General features: G+C 38.8%; 1 protein-coding gene across 2 annotated transcripts in view; it reads left to right on the top strand.

Moving 5' to 3' along the window:
- The window catches only part of DHRSX (dehydrogenase/reductase X-linked), a 161889-nt gene extending 136265 nt beyond the window's left edge, over positions 1-25624 (top strand). For both annotated transcript variants that reach the window (XM_005516493.3, XM_088051145.1), the window contains one exon: positions 25157-25624. In XM_005516493.3, the coding sequence (XP_005516550.1) occupies positions 25157-25354 (198 nt within the window). In that variant the 3' untranslated portion in view covers positions 25355-25624. The remainder of the gene's footprint in view (positions 1-25156) is intronic.
- The last annotated feature ends 1566 nt before the right edge of the window (positions 25625-27190 follow it).

Genomic DNA, 27190 nt, shown 5'->3' with positions numbered 1-27190 from the left:
TTGTAACTGCTGAGCACAGTGCCTTCTGAACACAGAGCCCTGTGTGTCTGTGCAAAGTCAGATCAGACCCCTCTAAGGCAGGCAGGCCCTCAGTGCCAGAGCGTCGGACCCTGGTCTCCAGAGAATCTGTGACTCCACTGCATCCCAAGATATCACTATTTTTCTGCATGTTTTATAAGGTCTAAGTGGTTAAAATTCAATTATTTGAAGAGACATGTTGAGAGTTATGACAGGATGCTTTGATGGCAGGAGGATGAAGGATTTGTGTTGCTTGCCTCAGTGTATGGCATGCAAAGGAGTGTACGGTTGCTGTACGGCACAAAATGGGTGGGATTATGTCACAGTGCATCACAGGGAGTCGAGGATGTTGAAGTTCTTGTTTATAACTTATTTGGAAGCAGCTGCTGCTGTGACTTATCCCCAAACCACACCCAAGCTTCCTCTTGAAGGGTGCCAGTTGGAACAGGCTGAAACACAGTTATGGAGCAACCAAGAAATTAAGTAGTGTGCACAGAGATACATCTCACGTCCTGTCCTGCAGTTTTAGTTGTTTAATTAAAAGAAAAGAAGCATCTCTTTGTTTCGGCTTTTTTTTCCTTCTGACAGTGTGAAATGGGAAGATTATCTTCCGTCTCTCAAAACTGTTCACAGGACAGGAAAACTTTCTCCATGTCTAATATTGTCTGCAGGATTCACCCTTTTTAGCCCAGGAAATGGTCTAAAGGAAAACAGGTTAAAACAACTCTGTGAACTATGTGAAAACCCATGCTTTTCCTGTGTGAAATTGTTCTGGGCTGGTAAGCAACTGAAATGTCAGAAGCTGTGTGTCTTACTATGTAAGAAAGGGTTTATCCTTAACTCTGGTGTGATAGAGGATTGCTGATTTAACCTGACAGCCCAGGAAGATTATTTCATTTTATATGAAAGCATTTAAATTTGTATCTGAAAATACAAATTCCTGTACTGGGGTGAGAGTAAGTAAACAGTTAAGAAATTGTGAAAATATAAGAGCCTAACCAGTGTTAGCACATCAGCACCTATCATCCTGTAATCTGTAACTGGTTTCATATTCAGAAACCACAGAGTTAGTTAGGAAAGATATTTTCCATCAATCAATCAATTCCTTGCAGTACTTTCCTAAGTATTTGATTAATACCTTTGTGTGGTAATCTTTTCCCAGTCAGACTTGTTGAAAATGAAGAAAACACAAAAAAAGGAGGATAATTTTGCTTTGGATTAAGCACACATCAGGGACTCTGAACTGAGTCAGTTTAAAAGAAGGTCTTCTCAATGCCTCTGATGTAAAGGTTTCAAAAAAGAGGCTGAAAGATTGGGGAATTAGAGAATCTTGTAATTTCCACTAGACAATTATCATACTCTTTTAAATTACAGGTTATAACATCTCACTACTGTAATTCTTCCTCATGCATTAGAGAAATTCTAAGTCAATCACCATGTGCTTAAAATTCTGTTTTCTTCTGGTCATGTAGTATAACAGTACTTGGAAACTTGAACCCACTGGCAGCAGAATGAAGAGCAGCCACTAATCTTTCTCATTGGTTTATCTCTCAGAGAAAGAGCAAAAGAGAGAAGAGACAATCCCAGCCCCAATAAAATGACCCATTCTGCAAGGGTAGGAACAGGAGTTGCAGGCAGTTTCTGTCTTCCATGTGAATGAGTTGTAAAACAGAGTTAAGGAGAAAGACCACTGGCTTCCCTTGGAAAATCCTCCAAATGAGCTTATGGGTGAGCAGCAGTTTGGAATTAAAATCAAAAGATGCAGAGGAGTGGGTGGTGGGGAGTGCATATTCAGGTGTGTGTATATATTTATTTATCTATTTATTTATATGTATTAATATATTTGTGTAATCATTTATATATATATATATATGGTCTATTTAAATTCCTCATTGCTTTGCTATTCTTGAGTTATGTGTCCCTAACAAAAAAAATTATGATAAAATTTGTATTGCAGAGCCCCATTGCCTAAAGACCCTGCTCACTACAGAGAAAAACAATCTTAGGAGATTTTGGAGATTTACAGGCCCTCCTTTCCCCCTTTCTGATTATGACAGTGTGTAAGTTAGCAGTAATTTAAGGAGACTGGAAACCCTTTCAATGTGAATAAGGAAATTTTTCCATGAACAACACAGACACAATTTTTGTTGATTTCCTGAGTTTTCAAAGGCTGACATAAAATGTCAGGTTCTAACAAGAAGCTGAAAACATTCCCTTTTCTAGAGATCTAAGCTATCTATGCCTGAAAGTCACCAGGTCTCCTGGTTCATAAATGTCTGCAACATAAATGCCAGCATCAGAGGTGTGATTTCCTCATGGTCATTGCTACTACAGGACCTTTCTTATCCTAAGATAAATATCTGCAGTTGGGCAGCTGAATTAAGTCCTTCAAATGCCAGTTTATCCCTGTGAATGACAAAGGGGTCCTCTGGTGACTAGCATAGCTGTAGATATCTGTGCTGTATAAAGTTGTATAAGATGAATTCTTTCCTAAGGTACATAATGTTAATTTTCTAGGTTTTTGTGGGGTTTTTTTAAATGAACTGAGGATGGTAGGATTTTGGATGTGCACAGGAGAGAATAGAAGCTGTAAAGGTTTGTTCCTAGATCTGGGGCACAAGTTATCTGCTATCAAGCTGGTTTTGCAAATGGCAGCTCTCAGGTGTTAGACCATTTCCCATAAAAGTGGGAAATGAGCTCGTGGGCAGCTACAGATGAGGAAATACCAGTCACTTATGAAATGCATTTCTCATGTATGTTTATAATCTATTGTGCGCCTTCACTAAAGCAGCCCTGGGTGAGGAAATCCCTATTACTTATGAAATGTATTTCTCATAAGTGTTTACAATCCATGGCGTGCCTCCACAGTTTATCATGCAGATATCGCCGTACATTTACATGGGTAGTTATGTGTACTCCCTGCATGTATTTATAATAGCCTAATGTCTGCAGCAAGAGAGAACCATGGGAAGCAAGCACCATCTACTACTTGAGGACAATATGGAAACAGTAAACATATATTTTTAATATAACAGCTCTGACATTAGTAATGACTATAATGATCATGATGGTAAGCCACAAACTTCTGTGTTGCATTTTGGAAAGACTACTGAGATACTATGAGATGTAGTTCATATGGTTCTTTTTGTTCTTAGTATGTTTTGAGCTAAATACCTGGGATTTGGTGGATTTTAATAGGTAAACACAAGAAGAGACTTTGGTTTAGTGCCTCTAGTCCCCATTTTTCCTACAAGGAAACTGATACTAGATGTGGCACAAGCACATCATTAATCTCTGAAGAGCTAGTGGTTTGTGTACATTATTACATATTTAAGCATTCTGTTTAAATTGTGAGTCTCTTTAGGGCAAATGACTACATCTGTGTGGTGCCATCTCAGTGCTGGGAAAAGGGGAAGTAACCACAGGGGTTACATTGCCACAGACAAGGCACTCTGCAGGAAATACAAAACATATGCAGAAGAGGATTTGGATGAAACCAGAGCAATGTGCAATAAAACAAGAATGAACTTGGACAGCTTATCAGAGATGGGATTTATAGTGGTATTTATTTGGCCCCATTCTGCTGACCTACTTTTCTATCTCTGGAATAGGAAGGAGGTGCTGCTGCTGGTCCTAGGCTCAGGCACTGTCTGAAAAACTGCATTGCTCCCCATGTCTCTTAATTGCTCATCAGTCTTGGAGCTAGCCACCACCAACTTACGAGCCTAACTTGCTGTCTTACCAATATTTTACCCAATTAAGTGTACCTGTTGCTTTTTGACTGAATAGCAAGGGCCAGAGCTGGTGCTGTGTGCCTGGCAGGCCTGTTTTCCCAGGACTTTGCTGTGAGAGGCGCTGTGAGTCCTAGCCCAGCCGTGTCACATCCCAGCAGTATGCTGAGGCATACTCAGGAAGTCTTATTCAGTGTTGTTGCCTGCCAAGCTTAAGATACAAAATTCAGTCTTCCACAGTCTGTCACTTGTCATATACTATCCTAAGAAGATTAAAAATGTAGAAAGAGAAAAGCTGTCTTGTTGTTTTTGGAGCTCATAGTGTTGAAAATAAACTTATACAGACTGTGAGTATATTTGGGTGCCTCCCACCTGGAGTGCTGCATGCAGCTCTGGGCTCCCCAGCGCAGGAATTGTATTGAGCTGCTGGAGCAAGTTCAGAGGAGGGACACAAAGAAGATTAAATGGATGGAGCATGTCATCTACAAGAAAAGGCAAAGAGAATTAGGATACTTCAGCCTGGAAAAGATAAAACTGCATGATGGCCTGTGGCCTTCCAATATCTGGAATGAGCTTACAAGGAAGACAGACAGAAACTTTTCTTTTTACAAGGACATGTAGTGACAGGACAAGGGGAAATGGCTTCAAACTGAAGGAGTACATTTAGATTAAATATTCAGAAAAAATTCTTTGCTGTGAGGGTGGAGACGTGCTGGAACAGATCACCCAGAGAAGTTGTGGATGCCTCATCCCTGGAAGTGTTCAAGGCCAGGTTGGATGGCGCTCTGAGCAACCTGGGATAGTGTAAGGTGTCCCATGGAAGTTGTGTTGGAACTAGGTGATCTTTAAGATCCCTTCCAACCCAAACTGTTTTTTCATTCTAAAAATTATGTAGGAAGGACACTGTGGGGCAGTATACTTGTTTTTTCTGTCAGGGCTGTACATTGCCCAGTTACAAAGGCTATTTTTATAACTGCCCAAGCTGTGAATGGAGCCTGGTAATTTTTCGGAGAGTTCAGTTATCACAACTCTCATGCATCACAACCAGTAACAAGAACTTAGGTCCCCATTTTCCTTTGCACATGAAATGATGACTTCCATCATCATGAAGTTTGTGGTACTTCATCAGTGGCTTTACACAAAATACACTAATCAGAACTTGCTAAAGAAGTAAATAAGATCTGAACATAAAAGCATCTAGGTCTGAATCTTACCTCATATTCTTCTACCAAGGATTATCTGATTTGATTTCATATCCTCTGTGGAGTACTGTTCTTTTGTAAAGCATGTAAGACATGTCTGATCCTGCTCCTTAGAGGTTCTCCTTGATCTGGGGCTGGCCTTTTATTTTTCTTGCCTGGTTTAGGTTTGTGGCACATGTGTCCTATTTTATATGCCTGTTATCTCAGGAAGTGGATTAAGGCTGGCACAGATAGACTGAACCCTAATCGCTTTAGAGGGCCTGCAAATCTCCAGAGGTAGTAAGTACTTCAAATGTTTATATTACTAGGTTCAGCTGATGTTGCTTGAAATCCATTCAAGATGATCTGGAAGACAGGAAGCATTGCATTTTACACAGGGTTTGTTTTGTTTTGTTTTTTTTAAATTACCCTTTTAATATTATGTTATATACACTTAATGCTCAGTTTTAATTTTGGTGAGGTTTTTTTTCTCCTCATTGTAAGGCAAGCCTCAAGGACTATTTTCACTGCAAAATATATCTATAACCCAGTATCTTGGTTAGTGTACAACTTCTCCCATGAAAGTTTCAACCCACTTGTTATACTTCTAGGTTAAAGGTAAATTGCTAGTGTCATTATTTCCATCTTTTTGAAAAAGTGATAAAATATGAAATGTTTTTGTGGTCAGGTACCTGGATTTGTCATCTCCAGGTTACTTCACAGTGGTTTACTCAGAGGAGCCAAGGGAATTATAAAGTATCTCCAGTGCTCAGAAGCAGTCTTGTACCTTTGATGTACAATCTGTCACACACTCTCCTGGCTGGAAAGAAAGAATTTGCAGTATTAGAGTCATTAGGCTTTGTAGATGTGAGCAGGTACCATTCTGCTCAAGATTGGAACCAGTGCTGTCACTCTTACCATAAAGACAACACACCTTTTGTGAGCTGGTTTCAGTTTGACTCTGTAGAAGCTCTTGGCAATTTTTTTTCTTCTTTTTACTGCCAATTTATATCATGATATCTAGCAATAGTCTCTAACCAAACAGGACTAAGAATGCTTTTAGGGAAACAATTTACTCAAGACAAAAATTAATTAAAGTTTAGTGACTGGAAATGTATTTGCTTTGAGAAAATGAGAAAGAAATGAGGAAAAAGAAGAAACTTGCTTCTAATCTTTGGAATCATACTCTGGGAATGACTCCCACAGTGTGGCAGTTATAAAAAGAGTCTTGTATTTGTGATGGAGTTTAAATAGGTTTTGGAGAAGAAGATCAGCTGATAGGTTATCTGCAAAATTAGATCAGAGATGTCCCAAGATGGATTGTTGCTTCTGAATTCTTTTTCTATTTAGAATCCTTTATTTTTTGCCCCAGGTTTGCCTGCTTTTTTTTCATGCTGAAAAGAAAAAAAGAATCCAGTGTAAGAGTATATAGAAGAGTATAAGAGTACAAAAGTGAAGATTTTCCTAGAAACGTCCATTTGATTTTGAATTTGTTGAGCATCTAGCAAATTCTCCTTTAGGAAAACCTTTTGTGAAGATGTGCCATTTCTTGCACTCACCTCCATCCTTGCCTTTCTTGACAGTAGCTCTTCCAGTTTGCTGATGAGCTGTGTTGAATTGTCCAACAGTCTAGTCCTTGCTTTTGGTTACAGCAGAAAAAGGGAAGATGACAGATATATGCATCAGCCTGAAGAGCCTTCAGTGGAAACGAAATCTTTTATTGTCCTGGTCAAAATATCTGTGTATGCTCTTAAAAACAACATAGCCATGATTAATTGCAAATGGAGCTGTACAGATAACTGACATAGCCATGTAGTTGATATCTAACCTGCATTACAGCAGTGCTTTTCACAGTTTGGTCAATGCTCAAGAGACCCCTCAGCAGAGAGGCTGGGCAACCATGGGCCACAGTGTGACCCTTGAATGAGAGACCACGGCTTCTCGTTTCCAAAGACAGCTCAAGGCCGTTGTTTGAGGTCTTCCCCAATGCCTGGTTTGCATCTAAAGCTCCTTCAAGATGGCTAGTGTTAGGGAGCCTTAAAATCATACTGGAAGTCAGCTGAGATCTTGAATCCAACTGAGTGTCCAGACTAGACTAGCCAGAGTTAGAAAGACAAAGATTTCCATTTCTAAAATGTCCACAAAAGAGTTTGGTCAGGATTTTTTCTAAGGGAAGGCAAGTTATTGCAATCCTCTTTTGTGATGTCAGCTCTCCTTGACCTGAATTGGTGTGTTTTCACTGCTACTTGCCATATTTTTCTTATGGAGAAATTATACTACGTTTTAAAATTAAAAAAAAACAACAACAAACAAAACCAACTTTTTGTTTGTTTGTTTGTTTGTTTTCTGATCTTCTGGCCTTTTTAATTTAAACAATGATGTGATGTTATGGGGAGGTCAAAACTGAGTGCTTGATCTTACTTGGTGGGTCTTTCAAATCAGAGCAATAGACTACTGCAGACTACAGGTCATGAACCTGTTATGAGAGCTAAAATGTGTCAATGCTCCAAAAGACTGGGTAAAAGTCTGTCCCCTGATATGAATGACTGTCTAGATTTCAAAATAAATCCTTTGGATTGTATAGAAAATTTGAACTGTCAAGAAATAAATGGTGTGGTGAACTGAAACATAGGTCTCAAGATACCCGCAATTTAGCTGTATTTCAGTAATCTCTCATTCACCTTTCATTGCTGTCAGCAGCCTGTAGGGTTTCCCTTATATTTATGATGGAAATATCTGTCAATGAATCATGCCACTGAGATGCATGTGTTTTTTCCACTTCAAGGAATTATTAAACACTCCATAGTTTCTGATGTAAACACCACATTGCTGGGTCATTTGTACTATACTTGGTATTTCTTCATGTAAGCATCTTCCTTGCATAAAAAAAATTCTTTATTTTTATGTGTGGTAGATAGAAGGTATTTTTGAATATAATTTTATTTCTTGTTTTTACATGTTTTTACAATCAACTTGTATTTCTGTAAAACTTTGGGTGACAGTATTTATTTACAGAATTTTGCAATGATTAAGATGGTTACTTAGTGCCTATATCAGAGAAAAATAGATATACCCAAAATTCAGGGGACTGGAGTACCTTTTATGTTTTGGATTCCCTTTGCTTAAATTTGTGGAGATTAGATAATTTTCATGTTAAAATATTACTTACTTTTAAATGTAGAACTTCTTAATAAACAAAAATATATTAATTAAATGTAATTTCATTTTTAATCATATACTAACTAAAAATGTAAGCTTCTGTGGGCTTACAAGTTAAACAGATTTTACTATGTAGTTTTCAATAATATTCTTCCACTCAACTTTACTCATCTGCAGTACCTAAGAATTTTTAGGAAGGATATAACAAAATGCAAAGCACTGAATATTTTGGGAGACTGCAAGATCCTTTTAATTTAATCTGCTGTTTGTTATTGTCACTGTAGGTTATGAATGAGAACATCTGCAATTTTCCTCCAGTTAATATATTTTTGAATTAGAAGAAAGGGCAGAGCTACAGAGCAGCTAGCAAGTGGTCAGTTAACCTCAATTGCAAATGTTTAAAACACCTGTTCATTGGGGCTTCTTAATGATGAAATACGTAGGGCTGGCTTTTCTGACAACTTGTGGAATGAGATCGATGATTGTAACCTTTTCTCTAAATTAAACTGGAAAACCAGGAGCCAGCAGGGCTGTGTGCTCAGAGCTTTGGAAGAACAGCTCCTTTTCTGCTCATCACCCCATAAATACATTTTTAATGTTTATTTTTAAATTATGTGAATATATTCTGGGCTATGCTCTCATCTCTATTATTTGAGCCTACCTCATAATTTATAGTTTTGAAATAGTTTTATTTGTACTTATTTAATGTAGCAGCAGTTAGCTCCAGCCAGACTACTGTCTAGATTTTATTTCCTTTTCAACACAAAAGTAAGCTTTACGAGATTGAGCAGCTCTCTACTACTTGCAAATGAGGTGTATGCTGAGACAATTTTCAATCTTTATGATTTCTCATGCTTGCCTAAATAAAAGGAAAAAAATTACCCTGAATGAGCTCTTTGGAAATGAGTTTATATTTTCAGAGAAGGAGTTAAAGAGCATATTTGGCTCAGGTATCTATTTTCCCTTAGAGAAACATGTTGTGTAAAAATGTGTACCTTAGTGCTATTTTCTCTCTGAATTTCTCCTAGTGCTTATGTTTGTTGTTTGTCATATTTTTGTTCTGCTGTGGTCATCTGAAAATATTTGTAAATTCTTCATAATATTAATTTAGACTAGGAGAGGAATGTCCCTGATTTTTCAAGAGCCGAACTTATTTTTCTCATTTTATTACATTAGTAATTAAAAATGATTGCTGTTTTCTTATGCAGCGCTGTAGCAAGACACCCAAATATGTTTCTAGTCACAGCTGGGCATGTATTCTTTTGAAAATCTGTCCCTCCCATCAGGTGCTGCTGGTAACTGTTGTCAGATGTTCGAGTAGCTGTGCTCTGATGGCAGGCATGATGTTGTTTCAATTCATTTTCTAAGCAAGGACCAGATGTTTGTTCTGGGCTAGGCAGAACTGATTTGCAGTTAAAACCTCAAGGAGTATCATATCAGGCTGTAAATCAGCCATGTCTCAAGCCACATGTGAATCAAAAAGAAAAAAATGTGAGAGCCAGTGGTAATCATCTTCTTCACTGGCCTGTACATCTCAGATATTTGTTTATGCATGTGAAGAATAGCTGTGTTGTTCTCTCCCCTGCGTTAACAAATAAGAATTCAGATTTGTACCTTGGACTGTTTCATGATTTTCCATTGCTCTACACAGAGGTAACAATAAAAACAAGGCAAATGGCTATATTTAGAGAATTAGGCCAGTGGGAATTCATTGGTTCCCTGTAGGAGCCAGTGATAAATCTGTCTCCTTGGTACACTTCAGTAAGCTGTAAGGCACACCACCTCCAACTCTGGCCACCTCATGTGCTTCCACTTGCTCTCAGCAGTAAACCATTGGAGGCAGAAAACGCAATGAGGAAGACTTAAAAAAATTTCATTCCAGCAGAATTATACTGGACCTTTAAGAGGTGAGGTCTTGATCATCCTGTGACAAAAAATGTCCTTTGCAAGAAAGAGCTTTGCATGGAATCCCATGGCTACAGCGTTCCGGTAATAGTCATGCTGCTGCTAGTAGTTGGATTTATCCATCAGAAGTCTAGCTTTTACGTTTTTTTCTAGTTGTCATCAATATATTCTCACTAAACTTTAATAAATTCACAGTGTAACAGGCAGGAAACATTAAACTTGGACTAAGGAACAAAGACAAATATTGGTGAAGAAATTTTAAATAACGTGCAGATCTCTAGTGGGCATTGATTCATGTGCTTCATGATGTCAATAATTGTTTGTGAATTGCAGTCATTTTTTTCCTTTGAACAGAGCATTACTCCTGAAATACAGTCATTACCTATTGATTAGCTGTGTAGTTATTTTCAGGCATCAGTAGTGCCAGTAAAAAAATGACTAACACTTATTTTACACCAATGTGTAAGGTCTGTACATTGTTCATCAACAAGTGAAAAGAGTCCTTAAAATTATGATTTTTTTTTAATTGCAGAGACCACATCAACATTTTCATTAGCCACAAGTCTCAGGATAAATGGGAAAAGTCTAAAGGGCTCATTTGGGTTTTAAAGGGTTTTTTAATCAGGACATTGTAAATGTTCTGCTGTATCAGGACAAGGGTGCAATAAGAAGGACATATTTGTCAAAGTTTAGTGCTAATGTAATTTCCTGTTTCCCCTACTGTATGTCTCTCCATTTAATCTCAATTGTTGGTAATGTGCTACTTTTTGATTAAATGATGAGAGCTGAAATTCACCAAGGAGAAAATAATTAAAACTATTTGTTTCACAGACTGTCAGCAGCTATTAGGAAAATTAAATGTATTTTTCCCTGAACCACGTTACAGACATTGCAAAGTTCACAATCAGTTGGGATCATCTTTTATTGAACACAGATTTAAAAGCAAAGGTCAGTTTTGTTTTGGACATCAAGGAGTTTATGCAATTGATAAAACCCAGTTTAGGTTATTTTTATACAAAGATTGCGCTGCTTGGAAACCCTTGCTTTTTGACTGTGGCATCCTTATAGCCACATCAGCTCAGCAGATCTGCAGAGTAAAGGGGGTTTTGCAGCTTGTCCCCCAGCTGTAGGAGTGTCCTGTGCCCTGGCAAGGGCCAAGCAGCAGCAGGGATTGTGGCTGATGCTGGTGGCTGGGGACCGGCCTTGCCCACAATCCTTTCCTGCAGCCCCACATGTCCAGCAGTGTAACATCCTGTGTAACCCGTGTAACACCACTCTTTTGCTTCAAGAGGAGCCTTGTTGCCTGACCTGCTCTAGGGGTTTGGCACTGCTTGCGGACCCATCATTTCCCCTGAATTGTCAATTTGGCTGGGTCAATGTATTCACAAGTTTTCATATGGTATTTTCCTCTTCTTTTTCTACTACGATAAGACTTGGGCTTGCTCCTTTGTTTGCACCACAGATTGTAAATACCATCTACCCCAAGAGCTTTTGCTTTGAAGTCTGCTTTTTACCCCTTTTTGGTTTCTGAAGGGGCTCAGTGACATGGATGGGTGATCCGAGGAGGGTAATTGTCAGTGCTGCACTGGGAAGCCCCCCTACCCTGAGCCCCTTCTTCCTCCAGATAACATATGGGCTGCAGAAAGGGATCTGAGCCAGTGGGGCAAGTGGCACACTGATGCGGCAGCCACACTCAGTGAGCTTGCAGTGAGGGCCTGGCAAGAGGCATTTAGGAATTCCTGAAGAAAAGGGAATAAAAAAGCATTGGGACTGTCAGTGAGATTGTTGTGGGGCACACTGAAAAGGCAGGTGGAGAAATGGATGAAAGTTTTGTCTGCAGACATGCTTTGCATACCACACAGAGAAACAGAAACTAATCTTGATTGGAACAATTCAATTCCGCTGTGAAGTGCACGTTAAATAACAATAGGCGGCTGCAGGGCTGCGCAGACTTGCAGGTGAAGAGCAGAATTTTAAGCAAGCGGCTGTGCGGGCAGGAGAGGCAGAGGGGAGGGCTGGGATAGCACTGGTGTTCGAGCTCTGCTCAGACCTCAGCCTGTGCTTTTACGAGTTAAAAGCAGTTGCTTAAACCTTAGCATAGTTCTGCATTAATTCAGCTGGATTTTTTTCCTGGGAATCAGAAATTTAATCATCTGGAGCTTTGCTGCTTGCAGTGTATCACCTCAAGTGAGTGGGGGTAGGGGGGGCTCATTGATTGAACTATCAGGCCCAAAGGACGTGTGTAGCAAAATGACACTACCAAAGAGCATAGTTCAATATTGTGCTTCCTAAATAAAGTGAATTATTTCAGCACCAGATGAATCAGTAAAATGTACTAATCAAGCCATAAAACCTCACGGTATTTGTTTCCCATTCTAAACAAGTGCTCTAACCTTTGTGTCAAAATGCCCTATGAATTCCAGTGCAACAGGAACTCTCCTGGGGAGCTTAATGAAAAGAAAAGGTTAATTCTTGCTGGTTTATTTTGTCTATCAATCATTCTGCAAGAGCAAGCCTCTGGGCCATAGCTACCCAAGACCTGAATTAGCCCGGTATCAAAACCCCAGTCAGAAATTCTGCAGAGACAGGAGATACCTGAAGATGAAATAAAAGGAATAAAAAAACTTTCAGGAAGATTGCTGGGCTTTTTAACATTCATGCCTCACAACTCATTTATTTTTGCTGGGTGGTTGTTGTGGGTTTTTTTGATAGTTTTCTAGGGAAAGATGTTTGGTGTAAAAGGGTTTGGTGTAAATGGTTTTCTTCTTTCCAGTTTTCCATTGTCCTGTTTCAGTTAATGAGATTTGATCATTGTCTATGGATCTCGTTTTTGGAATTTGAACCAATTCTTCCTCCAACAAAAGCCGGGACAGTCAGTGTGGTCACAGGAACGGGGTATACTGTGTCACCTGTACAGCAATGTGACACCTCTGCTGTCACTTCTGTCATCCAGAAAAGGAAAAAAGAACATGGCAAGGACCACATTTGTCACCAAGTCCAATCCTGGCTTTTGCAATGGATACACATTTTTTTTTACTCCATCTGCTACCTTAATGTAGGTTTCCAAGCCTAGGTATTAAATTTGAAAATTTCAGTGGATAGTAGATCTGTGTCTTTCTACTTAACAGTAGAAATTTTATGTACATGCATTTTCATGCTTTCTTTTACCTGTTCCACTGGAACTGATGCTTGTTTTTCCCTTAGAACCCCTGAAAATGAATAACAATAATAATAATAATAATAATAATAATAATATTGATAATACTGATAACAATATCACCTCCCCACAGGCTTATACTCTCCTCTGCATTATGAGCACCAGGTTGCCCTTCTTTCAGACCATTTGGTTGATTGAATGTGATGAGCTTAAACTCCTGAATAATTGTCTTAAAGATGAAAGTTTTTGCTTCTGTTTCAGACCTTGGGAATCATTTATGTGGCTGAGGGTATGCATGTTTTCTCTCTGTCTAATGAGCTCTGCAGTTAAAGATACGATGTCTCAAATCTTCTCTGATATAGCTTGAGAGACTAATCTCATTGAAATCAATGGCACTCCTTGCCTGTCTAAAGTTATACATGTTCCTTGGGTCTCTTCTGAATTTAAGCCATCAATAGATTCCTTTGCAGATAGTGAAGATCCCTGGGGTTGATTGATTTAAACAAAAGGATTTAAGTTACGGAGCTTAAATTCAGTTTCAGTCTACACAACAAAAAACTTGATTTGAATAATCAGATTCAGTCATCCTTTGCATTTGCATTTTTGGTTATTTTGTTAAAAACAAGTTGATTCTGGTTGGTTAATAAGCATTCAGATATGCCAATTTACAACTGAATGTAGCCTTTGCCTTTAAATTCAGAACTTCTCTTGGGAAACAAAGGGTAAGCTGTATAGACAGCTCCATAATGGTATGGTTTCAGAATCTATCTGTTATTTTATGACTTTAGCAATCTGATAGTATTGTGATAGAAAATGGGAAATGGTAGTTCTGTTTACAAGATTACTTTTTATTTATTTATTTATTTATTTCTACAAGCTGCTTCCTGATAAAATAGAGTTTAATTAAAATGAAGAGAACTGTAATTTTTCACGGGTTTTATTTCTTAAACAGGAAAGCCATGAGCTTATTGGGCAAAATCAAGGATGTAAAATCTGTAATTACTTATTTGAACTAACTAACTAGCTATCTGTTAAAAAGATATGATTAGAAAATCTGAGCTACTCTCACTTACATCTTCCACTAAAATAACTGTAGAAAATAAGACTGGTCTTCTCGTTTCCCATCTTTATGGTATGTTACTAGGGACAGATGTAAATTAAGCCTCTTGTTTAGATCTTTTTGGTTTATCATTCAAGATTAAATGATGAAATTTCCAGAAACTGGAATTATGTGAAACAAATTTCCAGAATAAGATTCTTTCCTTCCCCACCACTTTTATCTGTCTTCGAGATTGGACTTGCTCCTCTCAATCTGGGGAACATTGTGAAACTATTATTTAAGCACAATAACTCTATAAAAACCAGAAACTCAAAGCATCTGGGACACGGACAGTTCTGGTTCTGTTTGGACAGTTCTCTTCTGGTTTAGGCTGAGATAGAATTACTTTTCTTCTTTGCAGCTGGTACAGTTTTGGATTCAGTATGAGAATAATGCTGATAACACACTGATGTTGTAGCTGTCACCAAGTGGTGCTTACGCTAAGCCAAGGACTTTACAGTTTGCTGTGCTCTGCCAGTGAGAAGATGCACAAGAAGCCATGAGGTAGCATGGCCAGGACAGCTGACCCAAACTGACCTAAGAGATATTCCATACCACAGAACATCATGTTCAGTGTATAAACTGGGGAGAGTTGGCCAGGAGCCACTGATTGCTGCTCAGGGGGCCTCAGTCAGTTGGTAGTGAGCAATCATGGATTTTATCTTCTTTTGACTCTCTTCCCAATCCCACTGGGGATGGGAGGGGAGTAAGTGGCTTAATTGCCAGCTGGGATTGAACTGCAACAATGGTATTTGGTGATCTGCTTTAAACTCCTTTCTTCCTGGCAGCTCAGGGACAAGGAGACAAAGGCTGAGTCTCAGGCTGAGGATAAGCACTGCAAGGTAAAGGTCTTCATCCATGCAGGAGCTTTGTGTGGAGGAGACACAGGATCAGCAGGACATTACAGCCCAGCTAGCATGGCACTGCAATGTAGACCTAAGAAATTTGGGGGAAAGTGTACTTTTGCTTTCATCTCTCCCATCTTCCCAGACATATTTTCATCTTGCATGCTATTAATGTAGCACCCTGTAGTAATTTTGAGTTAGATTTTGCACCTCACTAGTTCTGGTCCTCATCTTTGGCAGTGCAGGCATATGGCCTACCTGAGTCCCAGGGGAGAAGTATTCTCTGCTGACCTTACTGGGTGATCCAGGAAAGGATTTGCACTTTCACACCTCCACTGTCTGTTTTCAGGAGGTGCTTCCACTGGGAAACCAAGGCTGGCAACCACCTTCTCCCAGCCCTCCTCCACCTGGCTGAGCCCACAGCCGGAAATAGTCCTGCTGCTGTTTGGGGTGCAAGATGGGGGTTGTAGCAATTTAAAACAGAAGAGGGTGTGAAATAGCTGCTGGCTTATGTAATTTTGGGTTATTTCATTTTGTCTGTCTTTTTGCTTTTTGATCTCATCTAGTTCATAAAGGCTTTCTATATTGTGGTTTTCTATTAAATATTTAGGAGTTCTATGCCCATGCTGAGTTCTTATAATAATTAAAAAATAAATAACAGTCATTATAAGAAAGTTGTGAAGTGGGAGATGTGTCAATTTCTATTTTCTAACAAGGGAAAACAAGATACGTGAGTTGTCAAATATTAAACAGTAAGTAAAAAAGTAGAGAAGATGGTAGGGGGCTACAATATAGCCCCCTATATATATGTTTTATATATGTTTCCACTAGAAGCCAGCAAAGATATTTTAATTTTCATGAGCAGGCAGGTAATAAATTGTTCAGAGGTATATGGACTCAGGAGCATCATCTTCAGCACTTTGAGCCTTGCTGTGTCTCCTATTCTCTGGGGCTAGTAAAAATGCAGCTACCACTTCAAATACTTCTGTGTGCTTTTCTGGTTTTATTTCCAAATAGATTTTGATTGCCAAAATCTATTTTCTTTGAAAGAATTCAAGAAACTAAGGCTGACCTATGTAGTTGTGTAAGATAATGCAATGAAAATTCAAGCTGGAAGTAAAAAAATAAATGGTGTGTTTTCCTTTACAAACACAGGAGTTACAGCCTACTGCACAAGGCATCAGGATTAGGATTTTGGAGACTCATTCTTTCCTCATCTCTTCTAACTTGCACATTTGCTTCAATAAATCTCTAACGGGCCTCTGAATAGAAATGTTGCAGAAAATTCCAGATTAAGTGAGGATATCCAGGACAATTCTCAGTGATTTAACTCAGGCATCCTCAGCAATAGGTGGCTGCAGGACATCACCTGGTTTCCAGAGAACTCATTAACCTGACAGAGTGTTATGCTCCCAGAAGAGGCTTCAGTATTTTGTGAAGTACATGTACTTTCTCAGCTCTCTCTGCCTATTATTGCCTGTCTTATTTCCTAGAGACTGGATGTTCCAGCAAGTGAGTGTCTCTGGTCATATGTTTATGCAATGTCTAGGGCAGCAGGCTCCTATCTGTCAAATTTTGCATACAGTTACCGAGCTGAGGGAGGTAACAAGTGTAATGTGATTTCAGTGGCTGCAGTGATATCTCAGTTCTGACTTTGAAGATAATGCTGTCTGCTGCAGAGCAAGCTTAGGGATCAGCCTCCAGGCAAAGTAATATTCCTCAATGCACTTGACAAAATGAATAAAGGACTTAGTTATGATTAATGACTTTGACCCAAAGTTTCAAGTCCCTGCTCAAATTCAGTGATGTAAAGTTGGGTTCTTGTTCCTATTTCAAAATTGCTTAAAAGTGAATATTGTTCTTTTAGTGATATATTCAATATCTTAGAAAATGCAAAATATGGATCCACAAACAGTCCTGCTCACATCACCAGTATTATATTGCAATTCTATCTTGAGAGACATTAAGTTTGAAATTAAGACAAAAATATAATTTTATTATTTTTATATGTATTATTATTTATAGTTTCCATATATGTTATTATTTATATTACCTACAAGTGAGTTCACTGTTGGAACTGCTCCTTGAAATCAACATTGTTTTCTTCAGTGTAGCCCAGAAAGCTGGCCAGCCAAAAGGAGCTTCATTCAGCTGCCTGAGAACACAAATATCTTGTGTTATTTGACATGACCCATGATGTCCTGTTGTGGTTTAACACCAGCCAGCAGCCAAGCCCCATGCAGCAGCTCACTCCTAACCAGTGGGACTGGGGAGAGAATAGAAGGGTAAGAGGTATAAAACTAGTGGGTTGAGATAAAGACAATTTAATGGACACAGGCAAAGGAAAACAAGGAATTGATTCTCTGTTTTCCATTGGCAGACAGCTATCTCCAGAAGAGTTGGGGCCCATCACATGTGTTGATGACAGCTATCACTCCAAATATCCCCCCATCTTTTCCCCCCCCCCCACTTTCTATCCTGAACATGATGTCATATTGTTTGGAATACCTCTTTGGTCACTTGGGATCACCTGTCACATCTGTGACTCTACCCAAACCTCCCACAAACCCCAAGCTGCTTGCCAGCATGGCAGTAAAAAGCAGAAAAGACCTTGGGGCTTTGTAATCATTGCTCAGCAATAACAGAAATATCTCTATACTATCAACTCTGTGTTCAGAACAAATCCAAAACAGCCTCTCTGAAGAAAGTTAACTCTACCCCAGCCAGAAGCAATACCCTGCTTATCCTGAAGTAGCTGCTTTAGAATAAGAGGGTTCAGAGTCATGGCAGCTGCCTTCTTCAGTAAAGTTTTGCTCATGTTTTGAATCTGCAACAAGACTCACCCCATGCTTCAGAGTGGAGCTACTTGACCATTTTTCAGCAAAACAGATTTCTCAGAAGGCGTATCTCTGACACAAAACCAATTAAAACCTTCTACAGCCAACTCTGTTGAAAGATTCATGGGAAATGAGGCTTTTGGACCTGGGCATGTGCCTGTGTCTTGGGTTCCCTGAGCAACAGGCTGACCCTGACAGTCTTTTGAGGACAGTTCCTTTCTTCCATAGTCTGCCTTATCTATGGGCATCCCAGCCACCTATGCAGGAGCTGATGTGAAGATAAGATGAGACTTCCCAGTCTCTCTGTGTACCTGAATTTTTTTTCAGGTCTTTCCAGAAAATCTGCTTTCAAAAGAAAAGGAGATTTGGGATTTGATACTCTCTGTGTCTATTTGCCAGCTGTGTCTGCTTTTGTTCTTTCAGTATCTTGTGCTCAGGGAAAACTTCTTTTTCCCCAAATAGTCATGAATTATCCAGATTATAAAAACTCATTTCCTTCCAAATTTTGATGCATTTTTAGTGTAAAAATTGCTTTGTGCTCCTAATTCATCAAAGTTTTCTCTTTTATTATATATTTATATCTTTGATTAAGAAATTATTTCTCTGTAGCCACAATGTTGTCAGGAGAAAGACTTCACACTTTAACTGAGCCATTTCTGCTATTTCTTTCAAAGACAAAATCTGAAGAATTTTATTATGGAGTGAATTTATTAAAGAATTCTCATTCCCACAAGTTGGGGATTGAAGAGAAATTAATTTGGTGGTGCTGACTGGATATCTAGGGAGAACTATATTCAATAAAATATATCTTTCTAGTCTATTATCAAGGCAGAAATTGCATAGAAATAGCATAATAGCAAGCTACATATGAAAGAATAGAAGCAAAGAGAGAATGCAGATGGAAACCAGGGCATTTGAGTGAAGGCAGAGATTACTGAAAAGCTGTGCTGACACAGTTCTCTGGCAGCTTTGGCTTCCTAGGGACCCGACAGTTGGTCCTGGCCCCTGGTCTCACCAGGATATAAAGTCAGCTGCTGCAGCCTTATTTATCAAAGGTGGCTGAACATGTCCACACACTGTGTCGTGGTTTTCTTTCTAGCCTTTTCTTCACACTCAGTATTTCAATGGATTACTTTTTGTCTGGAATTTTCAAAGCAGCAATCTTGTTAGGAGGTCTAGACAGTGCAAGCTACACAATGCACACTGAGCACACATATCCCCTGTCTTCACCTGGAGGCTGTGGCTCTACAGCAGCTGTTGTTATTTCACCTTGGACTCTTGCAGCAGAAAGTAACCTGGTGTCTTCCCAAGACACCTGGCTTTGAGATGATTCAGTGGTTCACAGATTATAGTAATCAGTGCACTCTAGAACAAAGTAAATTGCTTCTCACAAGCTTGTTTGCTGTAATATTCATGGGAACGCAATCCCAGCTACTCTGTTTCTGAAATTTTTCAAACTATTCCATGTTCTGTGTTTTCCTTTGTTCTTGAGAGTCAAGCAGTGCATTGAGGGTGACTTGGGTGTCACCCCTCCACTAGCTGCCACCAAGTAGAAGACTTTGCTGTACCAGCTAACGTTAATTTCATGTTCTCTTTGTTGTTGCTAATCCATACAGTGTATATGCATAGTACTGTTCAGGTGTCACAGATGATCATTGTCTTTCCTGAAGGAAGACAGAAAAAGAAGAAAACTCTGCATGTACAGAATTTCTCAGTACAGAAGCAAGTCAGTAATATAGCAGCATTTAAAAAATATTATCAGAATAATTACCATTGAGAAAGGCAAAGGAACACAAGCAAAAGTGCTTGAGTACTGATGCCCAGAAGATGGCCTGTTCAGTGCATTCTGCATTTTCCTAGCTGGAACCAGGGAATTTATTATCCCCTCCAGGAATGGCCTGATGGGGCTCACTCATTTAAAAAAGTGAAGCCACAGAGCAAACACCATCAACACCTGTGGCAAAAAGGAAACCAAACCAAAAAACATCTGTAAGCTCATTTAACTCATCAGCTCATTAATAGATTTTCCACATGACATGAAAAGTGCATGATTTTATGAATGGTACATAGGCTAAGACCTGTGTTATAAGCTCGCTTTTGATGAGAGTTCCTACAGCAGTCTACCTAATGTTGCTGATGAGGGTTATTCCATCAATACTTGATGTATTCTGCAGCACAAATTATGTTTTAACATGTTTTTTCTCATCATTAAGTGATCTTCCAGCTTACCAGGCAGTCCTGCGTGCACATCTCTCTGACCCCTTGCGCATGTCTCTCAAAACATGTGAGTGAGTGATTCTGCCAGCTGCTGTCTGTCCTCTGTGCCCAGCTTTCTCTCCTATAATCTCTCAAGATGGCAGAAGCCTGAATTAATGAAATACAAATCAAGTACAATTTTCTGATTGAGTGGGATGAGGGGAAGCTATTCCAAAGTCATAAGTCCCCTGATACCACGGTTCGTATCACTACTGCTCTTTCAATCATATGGCCAACTCTGTTAGCCAATACGAATAGAGGTATATGCATGCTGTCCATTCGAGCTACTTGTCACAGTTAAGACACAGAACAGTTGTCACTCTTTGCTGATAGTTGCTGCAAGTGGTACTGAGAAAATTAAGGGATTACAGAGAAGGAATTATAGGAGCTTATTAATTTTTCTGTCCAGTTTTCTGTGGTTTCTGAGGAACATAATGCACTGTCTACCCTGGACTCTGAGCTATGAATTCAGGTGAAGGTGGATGTGGATGAGTACATGGATTATCGTGGAAAGTACCACAAAGCCATCATGTGTAACTGATAACACAAGATTTCTAGAGTTAAGATGTTGCTCCTGTTTTAGACAAATGGAAAGGATGTAACATTTCATGGCAACATGGCTGTAGGAACTGACTATTGCTAGCTAACACATTTTGCAAGAGTTAGCACCTCACCTAGTATGGACAAAATTATATGCCCCTGAAAATTGCATTCATCAAAATGCATGAACTAGCAAGTCCTAAAAAAGCAAAATTAAAATACAAACCCTCTTAGCACTTGTCCCAGTTTTCCTAGAACAGAATATTCCATTTCATAGTGAGAGAAAATTATTCTTTGTTGATGAGTTATAATTTATGAATATTTAAGAAAAAAAAAATAAAAATCAGAGCTTCTGTAAAAAGTAAAAGGCCTTTTCTTTGGGAATATATAGTGTCAAAATAATGTCATTTTTATGTAGGCTACATTTTGCTTAAATAAGCTGGTTGCATGCTATGTTTTCTCTCCTTTCACAGCTTACACATCTAACGAGTAAAGATGTGCACTTTGAATCAGACCTTTACTTACTGTTGAAGACAAACATATAGTTAATTGAAAAAGAAAGTAAAAGTTGTGATCAATACTATAAAATGCAAAGGGAAATACAGATTCAGAATTTCATTAGGAAAAAGATAAGCAGCAATCATTTTTACTTGTATACTACAAAGACATTAATTACAATTCCTTGAATGCTAATATAACAGTTTGTAAACAAAAATCCAATTAAAAAAGAAATTTAGCAGCAATATGTTAGGAACTGAAGACTGAAGAATCTTTGTGCAATTTATAGGCGTCCCTTTCTCTTAGGACAAGTCCAGTCAATTAATGAACAAAATGTTACCGATTCTGAACCTATTAATATTATACTTTTACTGTTTTTTAAGGCTTTTTTACACTGGCAATGTGTAGAGAATCCTCCCCTGCCATTTGGATTATACTAGTTATTACTTCCTGTCTACCTGGAACTCTTGGTACAGTACTTTATGGAAGAGACTTTCAAGTACATCTAGTTCCAACCCTCATGCCATGGAAAGAGACATCTTCCATTAGACCAAGTTGCTCAGAGCTTCATCCAACCTGGCCTTGAACACTTCAAGTGATGGCTAATTCCTTAATGTAGTGTAGTTGGGTTTTTTTCGTCGTATGTTTGTATAGAGCATCATGCCAAACATCCTGGGGTTTTATAGGTCAAGATATTTGTCCACTGGCTGGGGATTTCTCCAGTTCTTTATTGGGTGCTCCCCTTCCTAGAAGGCCACTGGCATCAAAGGGTGGGTCAGATGTGTTGCTTTGACAGTAGTCTCCTGTTTATGGTTGTTTTCCAAGGGCTTTGTGGTTCCTCCTCATCTTTTGATGGCCTATCATGTGGTAAAAGAAAAGCTCTTCAATGGAAAGTTGGCAGCCAGGAGTGAGTCTGCCTCTGCTGGAGCAATTCATCCTGCTCCTTGTCCAGATACACATTAATTGCTCCAGTGGTTGTAGCTTGTTGCCAGCTTTGCCCTTCCCAAGAGGTCCTCAGGCACAGGTGCACAGACAGGATGTCTGCATGTGTCTGTGTGTCTTTATTTGTTGCAGTTGATCTTTGGGTGTGTAGTAGACCCAATGCTTTCCCAGAAAGAGTCTCAACTATGTGTGTGTGAATGTGCAGCTGCTGTCATGGTAGGCATGGACAAGATCCAGAAAAGCATTGCAACCTATGCTTTACTTCCAGCCTCACAAAACAAATACGCCAGCCTCCCAGCAGGAAGGTCAGGGCACTCCTGGTGCAGGGTTTCATTTTTACTTTCATTAAAACAGAAAACATGCCAAAACAGTGAAGAGATTATAAAGAAAGGGAAAATTAAAACTTTCATCATTAATTAAGCACTCAGAAGATGGAATAAGACGATTCATTAGTCATACACAAGCAACTCACTCTCTGTTGCACTGAAAAACTTTTTTTCCTTATCATATTTCCATAAAACCTGGAATCATAGAATTGCTTGGGTTGAAAGACACTTTAAAGACTATATAGTTCCAACCCCTCTGCCATGAAAAGTGACGTTTTCCACTAGACCAGGCTGCTCAGAGCTTCATTCAACTTAGCCTTGAACAATTCAAGTGATGGCTAATTCCTAAATATAGCGTAGAGTCGGTTTTTTTCCTTGTATGTTTAGATAATTGCTTCTAGCAACAGGGGGTAGAAGCTAAATAGGAATTTTGCAAAGAACTTTCAACTCAGCATATTATATATGGTGGATGGGAGGAGCAAAGTAAATAATATGAAAAGTTATGCAAGCTGACTTCAATGGATGGTCAGTGTTACTGTGCTTATAAGTCACAGTGTGGATGTGTAAGCACCTTCAACTGGTGCATAACCTTTATTTAAAATATTTGATATAGAATGGAATGGAATGGAATGGAATGGAATGGAATGGAATGGAATGGAATGGAATAGAATAGAATAGAATAGAATAGAATAGAATAGAATAGAATAGAATAGAATAGAATAGAATAGAATAGAATAGGACAGTTTCAGTTGAAAGGGACCTACAACAGCAGTGACCAATTCATGACTGGCCAAATGATAAAGCACATTCTTAAAGGCATTGTTCAAATTCCTGTTCAGATGTCACTGACAGGCTTGGGACACCAATCACCTCTCTAGGAAGACAGCTCCAGTGTCTGACCACCCTCTTGGTATAGATTTCCACTGGTGGGGAACTTAACTGGCATATCATCAATAGTAAAAATATGGAACAATTCTGCATATCCTGGGAGAATCTTATTGGATCAGCAGAGTCAGCATGTTATTTCTGATACTGTAACAATATCTATACAGACCAGTCTCCGAGGCTGTAGAGAGCCCTGCTCATAAGAACATAATCACATAAATTCTACCCACAGACAATTTTTCCAAAGCATTTTAGTGCTGAGCTGTTGTCATGAAGATTTGGGGGTTATGATATTGACATTTATGCCTGTTTGTGCTGAAGAGCTGTTCAACTCAGGAACATAAAGTCCAGTGAACCATCACATGAAGTAATGATTTATCTGTGTCACTACTTTTTTAAGTAGAGAACAAGAGTATGTAGAAAAACTTTCTGTTTTTCTCTGTCATCCAGAATAAGTTATATGAAATACCAATGCACACATTCATCGTTGTTCTGCTACTTTACAATATCAAGGTATTTTATATTGCTGTTCATAGTTGATCATTATATTAGCCACTCTGTGAGCAAAGAATTGTTCAGTTCTTTTATGTTATTTGCATAATGTACTGGGTATGAATAGCACTGTTTTCCTTAGGATAAAGAAGGGTGAAGTAGTAGTAGTAGTAGTAGTAGTGTACTAAACCAAGGTAAATGAGCATTTTTAAGTGATTTTAGGCAGAATATCATAGTAAAATCATTTTCTAGAAAAACACAAACATAACAAAAAGCTTCCAATTACTTAGATTTGTTAGTTTTTATAAGGCACTGGGTAACCTATTTGCTACTGTCTCATTCATCAAGTGAGTTCTTCAGGGAAAGACATCCTGTCAGGTGCTGCAGAAAAATCTCTGAGCAGCATCAGTACTGTTAATGCCTCAAATAATGACTGCAAGGATAGCAAAATGATACATTTTTATCTAGCAGGCATTGATCATAATTATATTACTCATAAAGGCAAAACATAACAATTATTGTGTTTTAAATAGGTCCTTTAATTAGAATAAAAATGCCATGGAAATAATTTCAGTGGTAGCTGTGTGATCCTTCTGAATGCAGAATGTAAAAAGTTTGCATATTCTCAGGATGAAAGGAGTTATCACTCTAAGCTATTCACTTATTAATTTTCATTTAGTATTTGTGGTATATCAGACATTATAGATTGTTCACCATTTTGCTTTATGACAGAGAAGAACCCTGATAACTGTGCTGTGTCTAAAATGTAGCTCCCTCATTTACCTGCCTTCTTGGACTGAACTGCAGAACCTTAATTGGCTGTCATGGTTTCCGTGATCCTTTGCTCATGTGACATTGTGGTTACAATGAACACATTGCAGAGCCTTCATCTTCTTAACACAGAGCACAGACCCTTTCATCCTTGCAAAATGAATAATTAAACTAGGATTTTAATATTTGTGTTTGCTTTTGGGTTTATTAGCTTTAACTGTGAAAGCTAAGCAATTATTTTGCATGCTCCATCTGACTAAGTCTTGAAAAAATAGACTGAAGTTATCCATATGTCTGTTCTGGCTTTAAGCTATCTTAAAATAGAACTGTTGAAGAAATGGACTCTCCCAATTGAATAAGTGGCTTTCTAATTATTGCTTTGGGTTTGCATAAGGGCCAGAAGTGCTAAGCAAAATTAAGCAAGATGTTTGTCACAGATAAGGTCCTATGGTGGTAATATAATTCCTCTGCTCTACCTGCCTCACTTGGATTTGGGTTTTTTTTGTTTCTGCAGACTCCAGAGGAGGGAGCCTCTACAACCATCTATGCAGCAGTATCGCCTGAGTTGGAAGGAGCTGGTGGCTGCTACCTTTACAATGAGGAAAGGACAAAGTCGGCTGATGTAGCATATGATGAGGAGCTGCAGAGAAGGCTCTGGACAGAAAGCTGCAAGATGGTTGGGATTTCTGATGAAGCCAGCAGGCTTCCCTAGAAGAAGCCACTTTCAGCTGGGTAAATAAAATGCATTGAAAAGCATCTTAGGCGAATTCTTGCAGCATCAGTCATCATCCTGGAAATCACTGTTCAGTCGCAAAGGCAAACGTGAACAGCTCTGTTCTTCACTTGGATCCCTAATCTGCTAGGGTGTGGGGGAAATATTCCCACAGAAAGGTGTAGTGGTTGGTTTTAAATCTAACCATCAGTTTTGTAAATCATTCTGTTTCAGTCCGTGATTAAAATACAATCTTTAAACATGTGCAGAGATGAGTTTTCATTGTTTTGTTCAACAAAAATAATGCTTGAGCATGTTGTTCTGGGAGGTTTTGAACTTAAACCACCTTTGTACATATAAGTTAGTCTTTTAAATCAGTTTTAAAAGTTGCAGCTTTATTTTCTTAAGCTTCATTAATCTTTAAGACACTTTCATCAGCTTGTTCTAATGCAGAAATTTGGCTTTCATGATCATGATGTTGTTTCTGTCTTAAGGTTAGTTTTATATGTCAGCTTTTATCCAGAGGTATTAACTGAAGGTCAGAACAACAAGAAAAAGTAATAAATAAGGTCTTCTTCAAACAGGATGTTGAATTCACTTGTTTCCAGCTTAAGTTCATCTCTCCTATAAAGGTGAGGAGGGATCAAACATCATAATGGCAACACTGGCTTTGGCAGAGGATGCAGTTGACCTATTGTCTTTGTCAATGGGCTGAGATTACTTCTCCCCTTTTCCCCTGAACCCCTGTAATGTTGCATCTGAAGTTTCATTTATTTTCTTTGACAAGGAGAGTCATTCATGTACAGTTTCATGGAAGGAAAGGAAGAATCACCTCCTTTTGTTGGTTTTGATCCTATTTCATATTAGTTTCAGAACTAGAGTTCATGATTTGGAAGAGACAGCAATTAATGCCAGCCCACTTTTTCCTCTTCATGGAGATGTTCCCTTAACTGTATCTTTGCCATTTTTAAGAGTAGGCCCTGCCTATTCATCCCACTTACACAGGAGCAAAAGGGTATTTTCCTTTAGCTGTGTATGTCTTGCCTAAAATTTCCTAGCAACTGTTTCATTTTTAATTCTGACTGTCTCTGAGTGTGGAGCAGATATACTTCATGAAGCTATTTTCAGCAAACACTAGGGTTTCCCCTGTCAGTGGGATAGCAGTTGGTTCAGATGCTGTCATTTTTGAACACACTTCAGTTGTGGACATTTCAGGGAACTCTACCTATGTCTACCAAAGAGAGTCTTTAAGAATGATGTTAAAATACATGGAGTTAAAAAACAAAACAGATATTGGGCAGTACAAAGATAGGCCAGATTTATACAAGCTCAAATAACCAGAAGAAAAAACTGGATTGAAGACAGAAATATTTTAATGGGAATGGTGGTAAACCATGAGAATAATTTGCAGTGAAACTTCCCTGCACAGTTGCAGTCAAGATTGTAAGTCTCATAAAAACATCTGGAAGTGTCTGGGGAAACCTTACAACAGCCTTAGGGTACTTATAGGGGCATACAGGAAAGATGGAGAGGGGCTTGGGAAGTGCAGTGACAGAATGAGGGGGTAGCAGTTCTAAATTGAAAGAAGATTTAGGTTAGACATCGAGAAGAAGTACTTCACTATCAGGGTGCTGAAGCACTGGAACAAGTTGCCCACATTAACTGTGGATGTCCCATTCCTGGAAGTGTTAAAGATCAGGTTGGATGGGGCTTTGTCAAGTGGAAGAGACCCTGCCCACAGCAGGGGAGTTGGAAACAAATGGTCTTTAAGGTCCATTCTGATCCAAACTGTTCTGTGATTCTTTAATTTCTTCTCAGTGAGTCTTTCCAAGTATG

This window comes from Pseudopodoces humilis, chromosome 2, assembly GCF_049639895.1.
Source record: "Pseudopodoces humilis isolate 2021_Gansu_Grassland_sample_001 chromosome 2, ASM4963989v1, whole genome shotgun sequence".
NCBI classification, from domain to species: domain Eukaryota; kingdom Metazoa; phylum Chordata; class Aves; order Passeriformes; family Paridae; genus Pseudopodoces; species Pseudopodoces humilis.
This window is presented reverse-complemented; position numbering and strand designations above follow the sequence as displayed.